General features: G+C 36.9%; 1 protein-coding gene and 1 pseudogene across 14 annotated transcripts in view; one reads left to right on the top strand and one right to left on the bottom strand.

Annotated features, from left to right (window-relative positions):
- Positions 1-18,094, top strand: part of LOC308343096 (ankyrin repeat and KH domain-containing protein 1) — a gene marked incomplete at its 3' end in the record, with an annotated part of 131,354 nt that overhangs the window by 38,049 nt on the left and 75,211 nt on the right. For all 13 annotated transcript variants that reach the window (XM_080804001.1, XM_080804006.1, XM_080804000.1 and 10 more), the window contains exons 6-9: positions 844-1,077; positions 3,205-3,299; positions 12,879-13,116; positions 13,349-13,540. In XM_080804001.1, the coding sequence (XP_080660127.1) occupies positions 844-1,077; positions 3,205-3,299; positions 12,879-13,116; positions 13,349-13,540 (759 nt within the window). The remainder of the gene's footprint in view (positions 1-843; positions 1,078-3,204; positions 3,300-12,878; positions 13,117-13,348; positions 13,541-18,094) is intronic.
- Positions 3,636-4,651, bottom strand: LOC308343655 (large ribosomal subunit protein eL8-like; annotated as a pseudogene). The gene is made up of 2 exons: positions 4,559-4,651; positions 3,636-4,355 (listed from the first exon to the last, which is right to left on the bottom strand). The product of its transcript is annotated as a large ribosomal subunit protein eL8-like (transcript).

The raw sequence follows: 18,094 nt of genomic DNA, 5'->3' as shown, positions 1-18,094 counted from the left end.
TCTAGTGTATCATTCAAAATTACTCCTTTTTCTTTCGATACTTTACAGTCTAGAAATCCTTAACATTTTCTTTCTATGTTAATCCATTTCTTAATTTTCTCTTACCTTTTCTTTATGCAGACTTATTCATAAGACTATTCATTGTTTTAGCTACATTTTCCTTCTGACACATATCTTTAAACTAGTGGGAATATAAGTAAATTGGCCTGTTTTGTTTTTGTTTTTTTTATAAAGATTTTTATTTATTGTTTTGACAGAGAGAGAGAGATCACAAGCAGGCAGAGAGGCAGGCAGAGAGAGAGGGGGAAGCAGGCTCCCCTCCGAGCAGAGAGCCCAGTGTGGGACTCCATTCCAGGACCCAGAGACCATGACCAGAGCCGAAGGCAGAGACCTAACTAACCCACTGAGCCACCCAGCCGCCCCAGTTGGCCTGTTTATAATAAATCTTTTATTAATTTTTTTTTAAAGATTTTATTTACTTATTTATTTGAGAAAGAGAGGGAGAGGACGAGCTGGGGGGAGGGCAAAGGGAGAGAGAGAGAAAGCAGCAGATTCCCCGCTGAGCGTGAAGCCCAATGTGAGGCTCCATCCCAGGACCTAGAGATCATAACCTGAGCCAAAGGCAGACATTTAACCAGCTGAGCCACCCAGGCACCTCTTTAATAAATCTTTTAATTAGTAAGAAAATTCAGATGATGCTCTTAACCAATAGAACCAAAAAAATGTAAGATTATAGTTCTAGTGGTTTATGTAAGGGAATTGAAGAGGTAGAACTAGAGTATAGCATAGTTATAATTTTATCCATTTTATCATAATTCTGTGTATCTTTTTGTTCTTTGTTAGGAAATACTGCACTAACTTATGCCTGTGCTGGAGGATTTGTTGACATTGTGAAAGTGCTACTTAATGAAGGTGCGAATATAGAAGATCATAATGAAAATGGACATACCCCCTTAATGGAAGCTGCCAGTGCAGGTCATGTGGAAGTTGCAAGAGTTCTTCTGGATCATGGGGCAGGCATCAACACCCATTCTAATGAATTCAAAGAAAGTGCTCTGACCCTTGCGTGCTACAAAGGTACTCTCTCTATTATGTGAATATTTATAATTTTTTTCATAACAACTTTGAGTATTTAAATATTTGAGTATTTTAATTAATTTTTTATTACTTATATTTTCCCTGTGCTGTCAAATTACGTAACTTGTAAGAGATTATATAGAAAGGCCATTTTAGCCTATATTTTGTTTAGCCTATATTTTGTAAAGTATAAATTTCACAGTGTATGTTTCTTTATTATTTTAATTCAGATTTATTCAGGTAGCTATGAAGTCAATGAAAACTCATAGCACAGATTTAGAGGGTTTTCATTTTTTAATAACTTTCATTTTATATGATTTTTTCCAATCTTTATTTCAAAAATAATATACACTCAAGTAATAGTTGTAATCACAGTTTAAACAGAAAACCTCAAAAACACAGGAAAGCATAAGGAAAAGAAATTTTACAATGACATGTATTATTACTACCTAAAGATTAAAGCATGTAAACAGTATTTTAGTATGTTTCCAGTGTGTTTTTTAAGCATATATATAAACAAACATATATATTTAAACTAAACAACCATACCTGTTTTATAGTCTGCTTATTTTATTTAGCAATATATCATGAACATTTCCCATCTCAATAAATATTTTTATAACACAACTTTTGATGGTCACATAGTATTTCACTATTTCTGCTAGGAGTGGGTATGGCTGCATGTGTCATGAAACCTAAAATAATAATGATTTAAACAAAAGAGAAGACTTTTTTTTTAAATATATAAATCAAGTCCAAGGGTGTAGGCTATCTAGAACTAGTATAGCTGTTCCACTGCTATCAAGATCTCAGAATTCTGTTTTTCTCTTCTACCTTCCTACTGTGTTGTTTCTATCCTCAAAGTTACCTGTAATCCAAGATGGTAGCTAGAGCCCCAGCAATCTACATTGTAGGAAGGACAGAGAGGGTAAGGGCAAAATGGGGAGTGCCTTCCACATCAGTAAGCTACCTTTAAGAAATCTTAGACATTCTGCCTTATAGCTCCTGCTTGTATCTCACTGGCTACATGTAACAAGGAAAGCTGGGAATGTACTCTTTTAGTTAGTTGCCACTCAGATAAAAACCAGAGTTCTGTTATTAAGGAAGACTGAAAGAGTGGGTATTGAGTAGGGAACTAGGAGTCTCTGTAAATACATCAGATGGATGTACCATAATTGCCTATTGTTGGACACTTGAATTGTTCCCAGTTTTCACTATTATTAAAAACACTGTAATAACATCCTTGTGCAGACATCTTTGCCTAATCTCTGATTATTTCCTTAGGATAAATTCCTGGAAGTGGAATTGCTGGGTCAAAGGGTATGGACATTTTTAAGGCTTTGATACATATTGCCAAATTGCCTTCTAGAAAGGTTGAACCAATTTACACTCCCACCAGCAGTGTTTGAGAGTGCCCTTTGTCCCACCCTACACCCTCACCAACACTGGGTATTACCATTCTTTTTAATATTTGCCATTTTGATAGTAAAAAATGGTGTATCATTTTAATTTGCTTTTGTTTAATAGGAAGGTTTAATATTCTTTTTCAGTTTAGTATTCATTTACATTTCTTTTTTAATAACCATTTCATGTCCTTCATCCATTTTTCTACTGGAGTGTTTGTCTTTTTCTTACTGACTATTAAGGCTTTTTATATATTTAATGTATCCAGAGGGTTGAAATTATTTTGAATGGAGTTTTCTGTACCTGTTCATTGCCACAGTGAGTTTATGGTCATTATTTTAATGCTGTTTTTATGAAAAATATGATCCAAAAGTATTTTACCTGGCATTCCAATTGATTTCAGTGTTTTGATTTATAGTTTGATAGTTTTTATAGATTAAATCAAAGAATAAGTATTACTGCTTTACTTAACTTGTTATGTGCTTTCTACTAATTCAATCTTTAAAACCTAGATACCTTGTTGAGACCGTGCTTATTATTTTGGATTGGCTTTGTAAAACTGTCATTCCTTTATTGAATGAAAAATAAGTTCTCATAAATTTTTGTGTAGATACCTGAAAGAAAATGATTCCCTATTTTAATACTTGAGGTATTAAATTAATACTCAGTTCTTTAGAAATACAGTTTAAAAATTCATGTTCTTTTTTTTTTTTTTTTTTTAAGGCCATTTGGATATGGTTCGCTTTCTGCTTGATGCTGGTGCGGACCAAGAGCACAAAACAGATGAGATGCACACTGCCTTAATGGAGGCTTGCATGGTAATTTTAAATTGCACTCATTCGCGATAACATTGAAAAACAATGTTTTGTTTCACCTTTGTTCTTATTTTGTTTTAAAAATTTTATTTATTTGTCAAAGAGGAGGGGAGAAAGAGAGAGAGAGAGCACAGGCAGGAGGAGCAGCAGGCAGAGGGAAAAACCAAGCTCCCCACTGAGCAGGGAGCCCGATGTGGGACTCGATCTCAGGACTCTGAGATCATGACCTGAGCCAAAGGCAGATGCTTAATGACTGAGCCACCCAGGCATCCCTGTTTTGGTTTTTTTGAAATAAAACTTTTTATTGCTTTTATGTACAGAGAATTCAACAGCATACATTTAGCCCAGTTTGGCGGCAAGTCCTTTAGCCTTTGCTTTTTCCAACTTGGCAGTGTGAATCACTGAGTTTGGACCCAGGACCTTGCCTCCCCAGTGACAGTGGATCTCATCATATCTGTCATTATAATTGGTCCTAATAGCTTCTGCCAGCTTAGCCAGAGCTCCTCTGTTTTCTGAGTTAACCTGTGTGAAGGCGACAGCGGTGAAGGTCTTCCCATGGATCAGACACCTTAGCCTGCCCTTCCCCTTGATAATGAAGTAGGAAATCCCCATCTTATCACTCAGGGCAGGCACGAGGATAACCAACTCAGTGGAATCCAACTCAGTGGGATCCACATCATGTGCAGTCACTGCCATCTGAGCCTTCTTATTTTCCCCTAAGGTGGTGACGTTATTAAGCCCAGCTTGAAGGATAGGCGGCCTCTTGGTGAGGACATTGCCTTTGCCAACAGCTTTCTTCTCAGCCCGTGTCAGCAGTCTCTCCTTGTGTTGCTTTGTCTGTGGTGTGTATTTGTGGGCCAGCTTAAGCAGTTGAGTAGCTATTTGGTGGTCCAAGACCTGGGTGATCTGGTTAATTGTGGTAGGCACTTTCAGGCATTTATAGAAAATAGTCTTTTGCTGCTCCAGGCAGATAAAGTGGCACCATTTGACAAAGAAGATGAGGTCGCTTTGGGGCTGGATGTCCTATCTGATGCCAAAATTCTTGGGCCTTTTCTTTTTCTTTTTTTTTTAAGATTTTATTTATTTGACAGACAGATCACAAGTAGGCAGAGAGGCAGGCAGAGAGGGAAGCAGGCTCTCTGCTCAGCAGAGAGCCCGATATGGGGCTCGATCCCAGGACCCTGGGACCATGACCTGAGCCGAAAGCAGAGGCTTTAACCCACTGAGCCACCCAGGTGCCCCTGTTGGGCCTTTTCTTAAACAGGATTGACCACCTTCTTGGCTTTCTGCTTCTTCACGATAGCAGGAGCCGGGGCTGCTTTCTTCCCCTTAGCCTTCTTTCCTTTCAGCATCTTGGATGGCTGGAGGAGGCTGGTTTAACTTTTTTTTTTAATAATTTTTTTGGAAAGATTTTATTTATTTGAGAGAGAGAGGGAGAGAGAGCATGAACAGGGGGAGGGGCAGAGGGAGAGGGAGAATCAGACTCCCTGCTGGGCAGGAAGCCTGCCTCGGAGCTGGATCCCAGGACCCTGAGATGACCTGAGCCAAAGGCAGATGCTTACCCAACTCAGCCACCCAGGTACCCTGGCTTGTTTAACTTCTGATAGTAAATCTGCCAATGTAGGAAACAGTACAAAAGGCAGGCTTGGCTCTGCCATTTCCAACACACTGAGAGACTTTTATTTTCTTCCCAATTTTTTTTATTGTGATAAAAGACACATAACAAAGTTTGCCATCTTACGCATTTTTCATGTATAGTTCAGTGTGTTAAATACATTTGTAATGTTATATAACCGTCATCACCATCCATCTCCGTAACTCATTTCATCTTATAAAACGGAAACCCTGTACCCATTAAATAACAACTTCCCATTCCCTGTTCTCCCCAACCCCTGGCAATCACCATTCCACTTTCTGTCTATGATTTTGACTACTCTATCTCATTTAAGAGCAATACAAAATTAATTAATTAATTAAAAGAAGAGGAATCATACAGGATTTGTCTTTTTGACTGCCTTATTTCACTTACATAGTGTTCTTAAGGTTCATCCATGTTGTAGCATATGTCAGAATTTCCTTACATTTTTAAGGATGTGTAATATTTTATTGTATGTATATAACACATTTTTGCTTATTCACTCATCCTTTGTTGGACACTTGGGTTGCTTCCATGCATTAGCTATTGTGAATAATCCTACTGTTCAAGTCCCTCTTTTCAGTTCTTTCAGGTATATACCCAGAAGTGGTTTTGCTTGATCATATCGTATTTCTATTTTTAATTTTTTGAGGAATTGCTACCATACTGTCCTTCCACAGTGGTTTTTCCGTTTTTCCATTTTCACAGTGTACAAGGGTTCCAATTTCTGTATATTCTCACCAATACTTGTTATTTTCTGGGGGTTTTTTGGTAGTAGCCATCCTAACGGTTGTGAGGTAGTATCTCACTATAGTTTTGTTTTTTTTTAAAGATTTTATTTATTTATTTGACAGAGAGATCACAGGTAGGCAGAGAGGCAGGCAGAGAGAGAGGGGGAGGCAGGCTCCCCGCCGAGCAGAGAGCCCGATGCGGGACTCGATCCCAGGAACCTGGGACCATGACCCGAAGGCAGAGGCTTTAACCCACTGAGCCACCCAGGCGCCCCCTCATTGTAGTTTTGATGTGCATTTCCCTAATGATTAGTGATGTTGAGCATCTTTTCATGTGCTTATTGGCCATTTATAAATCTTCTTTGTTGAAATGTCTATTGAGATCCTTTGCCCCTTCTTGAATCGGGTTGGTTGGTTTCGTTTTTGAGTTTTAGGAGTTCTTTATATATTTTGGATATGAGTCTCTTGTATCCTTTAAAAATATACCCAAATATTTTCTCCCATTCCATGGGTTGCCTTTTTACTCTGTTGATAGTATCCTTTTATATATAAAACTGTTTAATTTCATGAAATCCGATTTTTTTTTTCTTTTGTTGCCTGTGCCTTTGGTATCATATCCAAGAAATCATGGATAAATCCAATGTCATGAAGCTTTTGTCCTGTTTTCTTTCAAGAGTTTTATAGTTTTAGGTTTTTGAGCCCTTTTTAGTTAATTTTTGTATATGGTCTTAGTTAAGGGTCGAACTTCATTTTTTTGCATGTGGATGTACAGTTTTCCCAGCATCATTTGTTAAAAAGACTATTATTTCCTTATTGAATGGTCTTGACATCCTGGTCTAAAATCATTGACCATATATGGAAGGGTTTATTTCCGAGATCTCTCTTCTATTCCTTTTGTCTATGTCTGTCTTTATGCTAGTAGTAAATACTGTGATTACTGTGGCTTTGTATATGTTTTGGAATCAGGAAGTGTGAGTCCTCCTGCTTTATTCTCTTTTTCCAAGATGGTTTTTGGGGTCCCTTTAGAGTCCATATGAATTTTAGGATGGGACTTTATATTTTCTGCAAAAACCACCATTGGGCTTTTTATGGGAATTGCATTGAATCTATAGATTGCTTTCGGTAATATTGACATCTTAATGTTATTAAGGCTTCCAGTCCATAAAAATGAAATGTGTTTCCACTTTTGTATATCTTCTTTAATTTCTTCTAGCAGTGTTTTGTAGTTTTCCTTGTAAAAGTATTTTACTTCCTTGATGAATTCCTAAATATTTTATTCTTTTTGATGCTCTTATAAATGGAATTGTTTTTCTAATAACTTTTCATATTGTTCATTGTTATGTGTTGAAATGCAACTAATTTCTGTGTGTTAACTTTATATCCTGCTATTTTGCTGAATTCATTTATAAGTTCTAACAGTTTTTTTTGTGTGTAGTCTTTAGGATTTCCTACGTATCATCTGTGAACAGAAAACTGTTAATCAGTGGGTTGGTTTTTTTTTTTCCTTGTGAATCAGTGTTTTATTTTTTGAGTATAGGTCTTTCACCTCCTTGGTAAGTTTGTTCCTAGGTTTTTTATTATTTTGGGTGCAGTTGTAAATAGGATTGCTTTCTTTTCTTTTTTAAAGATTTTATTTATTTATTTATTTATTTATTTAAGAGAGAGAGCATGAGAGAGAGATATCACAAGCAGGGGTGAGAGGTACAGAGGAGAAGCAGACTCCCCACTGAGCAGGGAACCGGATGCAGGACTCCATCCCAGGACCCTGGGATCATGACCTGAGGTGAAGGCAAACACTTAACTGAGCTACCTGGTACCCTAGAATTGTTTTCTTAATTTCTCTTTCTCTTGCTTCATTATTAGTGTATAAAAATTCAGAGGATTTCTGTACATTGATTTTGTATCCTAGAATCTTACTAAATTCATTTATCAGTTCTAGTAGTTTTTTGGTGGCATCTTTAGGGTTTTGTATAAGTAGTGTCATGTCATCTGCAAATAGTGAAGATTTTACTTCTTCCTTACCAATCTGGATGCCTTTTATTCCTTTCTCTTGTCTGATTGCTGTGTTTAGGACTTCTAGTACTATGTTGAATAAAAGTGGTGAGAGTGGGCATCCTTGTCTTCTTCCTGATTTGAGGGGAAAGCTTTCAGTTTTTCACCACTGAGTATTATAATCGCACTCTGTTCTTTAGAATTTCCTTCCTTCTCGTCCTTTGGGTGTGTTTTGTACTTCCTTTTCTAAGCTTTTGAAATGTGAGCTTAGATTATTGATTTTTCTCTCTTCTAATTGTATGCACTTAGTTCTATCAGTTTCCCTCTCAGTACTGCTTTAGTTGTGTCTTAGAAATTTTGTTATATTGGGGGTGCCTGGGTGGCTGAGTTGGGTAAGCATCTGCTTTTGGCTCAGGTCGTGATCTCAGGGTCCTGGGATTGAGCCCCATGTTGGGCTTCCTGCTCAAGAGGGAGGTTTCTTCTCCCTCGCCCTTTCCCCACCCCCTGCCCATATTTTCTCTCTCTCTCTCAAATAAAATCTTTAAAAAAAATTTTTATATGTTATATTTCATTTTCATTTAGTTCCGTGTATTTTTTTTAAATTTCACTTTAGACTTCCTCTTTGACCCATAGGTTATTTTCATGTGTGTTCCTAAACATTTGAAGATTTTCTTGTGATCTTTCTGTTAATGATACTTAGTTTGGTTCTATTGTGGTCAGAAAATACATTCTACATGATTTCATTTCTTTAAGTTTGTTTTATATTCAAGATGTGGACATATATTCCCTGTGCATTTGTGGAGAATGTATATCCTTCTGGTTTTGGTAGAGTGTTCTAATAAATGTCAGTTAGATCCTGTTGATTGATGGTAGAATTCTTCTACATTATTTCTGATTCTCTGTATAGTTTTTCTAACAATTACTGAGAGAGTTGTGTTAAAATCTTTAGCTGTACTTGTGGATTTGTGTAGTTCTTTTATTTGCTTTTCATTTTTTTCTCATTTTTTCACATGCTGGATCTCTGTTGTTTGGTATCTATACATTTTTAGAATTGCTATGTCTTCTTCATGATTGACCCTTTTGCCATTATGTGATGTGTCTCTTTGGTAATCTTTGTTTTGAGGTCTCCTTTGTTAACATGGTTCCTGATATTAATATAGCTACTTTTGGGGACGCCTGGGTGGCTCAGTTGGTTAAGCAGCTGCCTTCGGCTCAGGTCATGATCCCAGCGTCCTGGGATCGAGTCCCACATCCGGCTCCTTGCTCCGCGGGGAGCCTGCTTCTCCCTCTGCCTCTGCCTACCACTCTGTCTGCCTGTGCTCGCTTGCTCTCTCTCTAACAAATAAATAAATTAAAAAAAAATTTTAAAAAAAATATAGCTACTTTTGTTTTCCAGTGATTGTTTTCCTGATAAATATTTTTATCCTTTTTTTCAATCTTTGATATGTTTGATATGCCTATATTGTTATACTGAAGTGAGTTTTTTGCAGACAGCATATTTTTAGGTCATGTTGTGCAACCCACTCTGTCAGTCTTTGTTTTTTAATTGGTTTGGTTAGACCATTTGTATTTTTTTTTTAAGATTTTATTTATTTATTTGACAGACAGAGATCACAAGTAGGCAGAGAGGCAGGCAGAGAGAGAGGAGAAAGCAGGCTCTCCACAGAGCAGAGAGCCCGATGCGGGGCTCGATCCCAGGACCCTGGGATCATGACCTGAGCTGAAGGCAGAGGCTTTAACCCACTGAGCCACCCAGGCTAGGGTGGCCATTTGTATTTAAATATAGTTACTGATATGATGTTCTTTTATTCTGATTCTGTGTTGAAATTTATTTTTTATTCATTTTTCTATTTTCCCCCCTTTATTTTCTTTAATATATCATTAATAGTCCTTTTTTCCATCTCTTGTGTTTGATTTATTTCTAGGTCTGCTTTTTTTCCCCCCCAGGTCTGCTTTTATTGGTTATTGTTTATCTTAACAGTCACCACGTGCTCCTGCTTTTTAATATGTAGTATTTTTAGTTGTAAGCCATATGCTATGGATGATCCCTTTTCAAGTATCTTGATTATCATGTTCTTATAAAACTGTTATGTTTTGTTCTAGCAGGTTGAATTACCAGTGGATCATTGGTCATACTGAGGCTTAATTTCTTATACTCCTTATTCTTATACTCCTACTTCCTTGCTCCTTGATCTTTGGATACTCCTTAGGTATCCTCTCTACCATCTCATTTGAAAGCATGGATATTCACCATTGGTCTTTCTATTCTGGCTGAGTCTGAACTCCCAAGGTCTCCAACCTTTCAGCAGCCATTCTCTGCTAGCCTCCTAGAGTGGCATCTTTGGTGTGTTCAACTCAGGAGTTGCCCCAAGTATCTGAAGATAATTTTATATAGATTTTGAGATTACTCTGTATTTTCTTTTTCTCAGGTATCCTGCCCATACTCCTGCAGTTCTATTTTGGATGCTTTGTATTCTGATCTTTGTTTTCTTTGTTGAAAGAAATCTTCACTCTTTGTTTAGCCTCAGTTTCCTTAGACCATGGTTTGGAAGATGCGTAAAGAGAGAAAGCTGGAGTGAATGTAGGGTTCATCTTATGTGCTGCCTTTTTTTGGTGCTTAGCCTTAGATTGGTTGGTATTCAGTGCTTCCAGTTGCTTTATCTCTTTTTCCCAAATTTTTTACCATTTTTTATTATAGGAGAGTGAGTCCAGTACTGGCTACTGACTAGTCTTAGAATTTTTAAAAAGTCTAATAATTGTATTAGACCTTTAAGATTAGATTATATTGTTTTTACTTCTTTATTTTTTCCTTTGACAAAATTAAATTTTTTTTATTAAAGCAAAAAGTGCTTAGTATAATGCCTCTCTTAATGTATGTCCTCAAGGTATAAAAGCAAAATCAGGGGGCGCCTGGGTGGCTCAGTGGGTTAAAGCCTCTACCTTTGGCTCAGGTCATGATCCCAGTGTCCTGGGATCAAGCCCCGCATTGGGCTCTCTGCTCGGCACGAGGCCTGCTTCTTCCTCTCTCTCTGCCTGCCTCTCAGCCTACTTATGATCTCTGTCTATCAAATAAATAAACAAAACCTTAAAAAAAAAGAAAAAAAGCAAAATCAGTAAAGAAATTGAAGTAAGTAAACACAAAACTACTGGGAGCCTGGAGGAGCTATGCATGGCAGTAGTTCTTTGATCTGTGAATACTTATAAATTCTATTTTCTTTTCAATTAGAAATATATTTCAAATACCAAATAACTTAATACAGCAATTTGGTTAAAATATACTTTATTTTACATATATTTGAAGTATTAGTGTTTAATAGTAAAGATAGAATTTTATTTCAGATTTAGTAAAACTGAAGTTTTAATGCCAAGTCATTTGTTTTTGACATCATGTCAAAAGTGATTAAAGCTAGGCTAGTCATTTAGTTAAATATAATGAAACTCTTTTTTTTTTTAAGATTTTATTTATTTATTTGAAAGAGATCACAAGTAGGCAAAGAGGCAGACAGAGAGAGGAGGAAGCAGGCTCCCTGCTGAGCAGAGAGCCCGATGTGGGGCTCGATCCCAGGACCCCGGATCATGACCCGAGCCGAAGGCAGAGGCTTTAACCCACTGAGCCACCCAGGCGCCCCAAATATAATGAAACTCTTGATGGATATTGAAATCTAACATTTAATTAAGGTTTCTTTAATTAATTCTTTAATAAAAGGATTGACCAGGGCGCCTGGGTGGCTCAGTGGGTTAAAGCCTCTGCCTTTGGCTCGGGTCATGATCCTGGGGTCCTGGGATTGAGCCCCGCGTTGGGCTCTCTGCTCAGCGGGGAGCCTGCTTCCCTTCCTCTCTCTCTGCCTGCCTCTCTGCCTACTTGTGATCTCTGTCAGAATAAATAAAATCTTTAAAAAAAAAAAAGAAAAGGATTGACCAACCTTATAAAACCTTATTTTTATATTCAGTCTTTACCTTTCATTAGCAGTATTTTGGTCCTTTTTGAAATACAGACCAACACAGCATTTGATTTTATATGCTGCAACAAGAGTTAAGGCCTATATAAAATTTTGAAGTGAAGCATTTGAAATTAAAGATGTGCCTGGATGGCTCCGTTGGTTAAGTGGCTGCCTTGGGTTCTGGTCATGATCTCAAGGTCCTGATAATGAGCCCCACAACAGGCTCTCTGCTCAGTGGGGAGTCTGCTTCTCCCTCTCCCTCTGCTGCTTCCCCTGCTTGTGCTTTCCTGCTCACACTCTCACTCTCTCAAATAAATAAATAAAATAAAGAATTGACACTAAAGAAAACAAACAAACAAACAAATAAAAGAGGAATATTTATGGCGGCAGAGGGATAGGATGAATTACACTCCATGAGAATGTTTTATTAATTGCTTTACTGTTGGGGCACTTTGGTGGCTCATTTGTTAAGTGTCTGCCTTCTGCTTGGGTCATGGTCCTGGGGTCCTGGGATCAAAACCTGCATCAGGCTCCGAGCTCCGTGGGTAGCCTGTTCTCCTTCTCCCACTCCCCCTGTTTTTGTTCCCTCTCTTGCTGTATTTCTCCCTGTCAAAAAAATAAATAAAATCTTTAAAGAGAAAATAACTGCCTCCTGTCTATACAGATGGACCCATGGTAATATTATTTACAAGAGAATAGATACTTGTTTTTACATCTTCGTAAAATTTTTTCTTTTATTGTAACAAGCTAGTGATGAGGAAAATATAGGGTACTATCAGCCCACAGGGGTTTTCCTTGGTGACATAATCCCAAGTGGTAATGACTTCATAGAATTTGTTGTTACTTTTTGTCAAGTCTTTGTTTCTTAAATAGCTCTAATACAGTTTCCTATGACACCTAGGTTGGAGGGTATAGTTATATTTAACTTGGCAGTTGTATAAATAGTAATTATTTTGAGGTACTCTTGTGTATGGATTTAACAGTTTTTGAACCTCAAAGAATTTGAAAATTTGAAATTATTTGGAATTGTTAATATATGTTGCAAGTCTGATTCTTGTGGAAAATTTTGGGTTTGCTCAAAGGTAAGGTAAAGTAATCTTAATGGAGTTTTGATAAGACACCTCAGGTTTCTCAGATGGGCATGATAATACGTGTGTATCTAAGGTGCATCTCCGTTTCTTTCTTCCTTTCCATCTTTGCTCAATCTCTTCTTTTCTCCCAATTTAAAAATCTCAAAACAACAAAATTCCTTCCTTCTTGCTTTCCTTCTAAAAATCTGCAGGATGGACACGTAGAGGTAGCACGTTTGCTTTTGGATAGTGGTGCTCAAGTGAACATGCCCGCAGATTCATTCGAGTCTCCATTAACGCTAGCTGCCTGTGGAGGACATGTTGAATTGGCAGCTCTGCTTATTGAAAGGGGGGCAAATCTAGAAGAAGTTAATGATGAGGGATATACTCCCTTGATGGAAGCTGCTCGGGAAGGACATGAGGAGATGGTGGCCCTACTCTTAGCGCAAGGTAAAGTAGTTTTACTTCTTTAATTAAAAAATAAATTTCTTTTGGGTGTTTTGTGTTGAGTATCAGTGAAGTGTACTACAACTAAAATACTTTTTTGCATTGATGGTAAAATAAATTATAAGCACACTAGAAGGAATCCCAGAAGCAGGGAGAGATGATTAACATAATTTAGAACAATATTTTTATCATAAGTATTGCAGCTAGTGTATCAATTTTTATGCTTTCCTCTTAGGAGCAAATATAAATGCCCAAACAGAAGAAACCCAAGAAACTGCTCTGACCTTGGCTTGCTGTGGAGGGTTTTCTGAAGTTGCAGACTTCTTGATTAAAGCAGGGGCTGATTTAGAACTTGGCTGCTCCACACCTCTGATGGAGGCTTCACAGGAGGGACACCTTGAGTTGGTTAAATATTTATTGGCTGCTGGTATGTGAATTTAAAAATGCCTTTTAGAAAAAGGATTTTATATTGCTTTCATAACTTTATCAATTAACCTTAACTTTTTCATATCTACAAAGGTTGAAAGCCAGCTCCACAATTTAATTGTTCTACTTAGGCTCCTACATCTCTAAAAATGTCATTTTTAAAACATTTTCTTATTGTTAAGGTTTGCTTCATGACCATAGCCTGTACATGGACCTTCTCTCTCCATTCAATAGTTTGTGGCTTCTGGAAGGGAGAACTAATTCCTCTTAGTCTCTGTTAGTAAGTGGAGGTGGGGATGATGACATTATAGAGGTCATAGTTTGATACTTTTAAGCCTGTTCATTTCTTGACATTTTTAAGTCTTCTTAAGAGTAAAAAAAGAAAAAAGAACATGTGGGAATTTAATTTTTCGCAGAAGTACTTAGTTTTAAAATGATTTGTGCTTTATGCATTGATAAGCAATAGGAAGAAATAAGTAGTTTTGCATAAAATATTTATAGTTTTATAGCATAAAATAAAAATTACCAGAGGATGCCTGGGTGGCTGTCGGTTAAGCATCTGCCTTCGGTTCAGGTCATGATCCCAGGGGCCTAGGATCGAGTCCCGCATCCGGCTCCTTGCTCAGCAGAGAGCCTGCTTCTCCCTCTGCCTGCTGCTCCCTCCACCTGCTGCTCCCCCTGCTTGTGTTCCTGCTCTTTCTCTCTCTCTGACAAATAAATAAATAAAAATCTTAAAAAAAAAAAAAAAGGGGGGTGCCTGGGTGGCTCAGCGGGTTAAAGCCTCTGCCTTCAGCTCAGGTCATGATCTCAGGGTCCTGGGATCGAGCCCCACATCAGGCTCTCTGCTCAGCAGGGAGCCTGCTTCCCACTCTCTCTGTCTCTGCCTGCCTCTCTGCCTACATGTGATCTCTGTCAAATAAATAAATAAAATCTTAAAAAAAGAAAAAAGGATATACTAGGAAAAAACTAGAAAACTAGAAAAAAATATCCAGATAGATGTATACCTTTATATGTATATTGGAAATAATATGAAATTTTTCTTCTTATCTATGTCTGACATTGTTTAAAACTTGACATATGAAGAAATTAATATGTTAAGGAAAATATAATATTTAGCAAGGCTTTGTTCAATATTTTTAAGCTTTTATTGTTAACATTAATTTCATTATAGCCCAGATTCAATTTTTCCTTTGAATTGTTATTGAAATAATTTCTTAGGATTGTTAATGGTGCAGATGATTGTGTAGTTTTTGAACAAAAGCATAGACCAGTCATACAAGCTGACCTCTCCTCTGACATAGATATTATTAATCACTGTAGTTAATGTGTACATTATTTAGTCATTGTACCTCCATCATTTTCAGCAACTATCTTTGTGCCCTTCAGGAGTCCTCTACCAGTGATTACCTTCCATAGTCTTCCCACATTCCTCTGTGTAAAGTCTTGCTGTTGTAAGAGGCTTTTAAGAGAAGGCATTAATGTTTAATAAGAAATTATTGAATACCAAGACATTCTGCTCAGCTTTTATGTTATTTCTATTAATTACCACTGGTCCCTATATAGTTAGAAATATTGAACACATTCTTATAGGTATGGAAACAATACACAATCATGTTACCCTAAGGCAACCAGGCTAATAAGTGACAGAGCTAATGTTCATACTTAGAGCTCTGGACATCATTTTTCCTGTTGGACTACTGTGGAATCTTGTTTAGCTGCTTATGCTAATTTGACGTACAAAGTTTCCAGAATTATCTCAGGGGATTGAGAATCACTTTTTTATATGATCGCTATCTATAAAAATTTTTTTTCCAGTTTAGAGTGTGCTTAATTTACATGAAGTTCTTCTTAGAGTGTAGCAGTAAAAACAAAACAAACACAAAAAGCAAAACAATAAGTTTTTTAATATATTGCCTCTACCATTTTCAAGAACCTTTTTGTTATGGCATATTTTCAAACATAGAGATTAGTATAATGAACCCTAAGAAGCCATCACCCAGCTTTCTTTACCAATTTTTAATTTATGGCCCATCTCATTTCTTTTTCTTTTTTTTTTTTTTTTAAAGATTTTATTTATTTGTTTGACAGAATGAGATGGTAAGAGAGGGAATACATGCAGGGGGAGTGGGAGAGGGAGAAGCAGGCATCCCATGGAGCAGGGAGTCCGCCACAGGGCTCAATCCCAGGACCATGGGATCATGACTTGAGCCCAAGGCAGACACTTAAAGATTGAGCCACCCCGGCGCCTTGACCTATCTCATTTCATCTATATTCCTCCATATCCCCCATTTATTTTCTTTTTTTTTAAGATTTATTTATTATCTGAGAGAGAGAGATCATAAACAGGGGGAAAGGATAGAGGGAGAAGCACACTCCCCTCTGAGCAGGGAGCCTGACGCGGGACTTAGTCTCAGGATCCCTGGATCACAACCTGAGCCGAAGGCAGACACTTAAGCAACTGAGCGGCCCAGGTGCTTTCCCCTATTTATTTTTATACAATTGTTTTTTACTGAGATGTAATTGATATAGAAAACATGAGTTTCAGGTGTACAACCTAATGATTTGGTATTTGTATATATTGTGAAATGATCACACTTAAGTCTAGTTAACATCTGCCACCATATATATTTATAGAAACATTTTTAAATTTAAGATTCAAATTTTTAATTTAAAAATAAATTATTAAAAATATAAATTTATTTCTCTAAATGATCAATAAATGTTTTAATAGGTATCGCTGAAAGATCTCTTTTTCTTTTAATATTTTATTTGTTTATTTGGCAGACAGAGATCACAAGTAGGCAGAGAGGCAGGCAGAGAGAGAGGAGGAGGCAGGCTCCCTGCTGAGGAGAGAGCCCGATGCAGGGCTGGATCCGAGGACCCTGGGATCATGACCTGAGCTGAAGGCAGAGGCTTTAACCCACTGAGCCACCCAGGCGCCCCTCTGAAAGATAATCTTTAAAAAATAACCACAATATCATTTTCCTACCTACAATTTTTAAAATAATAATTCCTTAGTATTATTAAATGTCTAAGCAGTTTTCATATTTTTCTTACAAATATGTATGTGTGTGTATAATGAATTTTTTGAATCAAGATTCAATAAGATTTATACAATGACTGTTGGTTAATGTCTCTTAAGTCTCTTGTCTTTGCTCTCCCTTTCCATCTTTCTATTTCCTTGCAAGATTTGATTGAAGAAATGGAATGTTTATTCTTTAGGCTTCCCACTGGTGTGGATTTTGCCAGTTGCATCTCCATGATTTTATTTTACTTGTTTTTCTGTCTCTTGCATTTCCTATAAAGTTGTAGTTAAATCTAGAGACTTGATCAGAATTCGGGTATGATGTGGGTTTTTTTGTTTGTTTTTTTACTAGACTGCTTCATAGGTAGTATTTGTATACTTCCTTCCGGAGATGATAAATGTCTAATTATCTTTCTTTTTGTGATATTATTAGCCATAAATGATCATTAATTCATCAATTATCAGTAAATCCATTAATTCATTAGGAGTAGTCTCAATTCTGTTATTCCTTCCTTCTTTATTAGCTGAAATGTGTCTATAAAGAGAAACTACCCTTCATCAGCTATTGGTTACCCTTAGATATAAATCCTATGAGAATGGCAGTTTGATTTTTTTCCCTATTATTTGCCAGTTAACGAAACAATAAGGTGATCCCCTAACATCCTTCACTGGTGACTAATGAAGTTTTGTTTTTTACTTGAACATTATTTGAACTTTCAGATTTAAGCATATGTGATGGCTTTTACTTCATCATAGTTCTCATTCTTTTAGAAGCAAGAACTATTGAAAGATGGGACAATTTGATTATCTTGGGTCAATAAGGTTAGCTCCGAAGTCCTTTTGATGTGACCTCACTATAGTCTCTCATAATTCCGTTGGTTTCTGATATGGCAAGGTATTTCAGGCACATCTTACACACATTCTGCCCCAGTCTTGGAGGCAATTATTTTTCTAAGCCCTTGTTGCATTCGTTAGAAAATAGTATGTAGAGACCATAGTGTAAGCTAGAGACTATTTCTGCTTGGTGTGTCATTGTCTCTAGCACTTATTGGTTTGTCAGAGTTAGGAATTATTTATTTTTCTTATGGATAAAATACATCATGAGTTCATGTCAGTACTTCTAATTCAGAGCCGTAGAGTTTTCACTTAACTTCAACAGTCTTCTGTGTTTTCTCTCAGTTGTTCAAAAAATTTCACTTTTCACCAAAGATTACTCGTTTACTCATTTGATTTTAAGATATCCATAGAACTATGTTGGAATACAAATCAGCACACTGAAAAAAATTAAATTAAAAAAAAAGAATACAAATCAGCAGTACCACCAATATGATTTCTGAGAACTCTTTGATATTTTTTGTTTTGCAGCCCCCCCGCCCTCGCTTGGGCTATATAAAATAATTTGATATAGTTCCTCTTTTTTAAGATTCTATTTATTTGGTTGAGTGAGAAAGAGAACATGAGATGGGGGAAGGTCAGAGGGAGAAGCAGACTCTCTACTGAGCAGGGAGCCTGATGTGGGATTTGATCCTG

This window comes from Martes martes (genome assembly GCF_963455335.1).
Source record: "Martes martes genome assembly, chromosome: 5".
In the NCBI taxonomy this organism is placed as follows: Eukaryota; Metazoa; Chordata; class Mammalia; order Carnivora; family Mustelidae; genus Martes; species Martes martes.
This window is presented reverse-complemented; position numbering and strand designations above follow the sequence as displayed.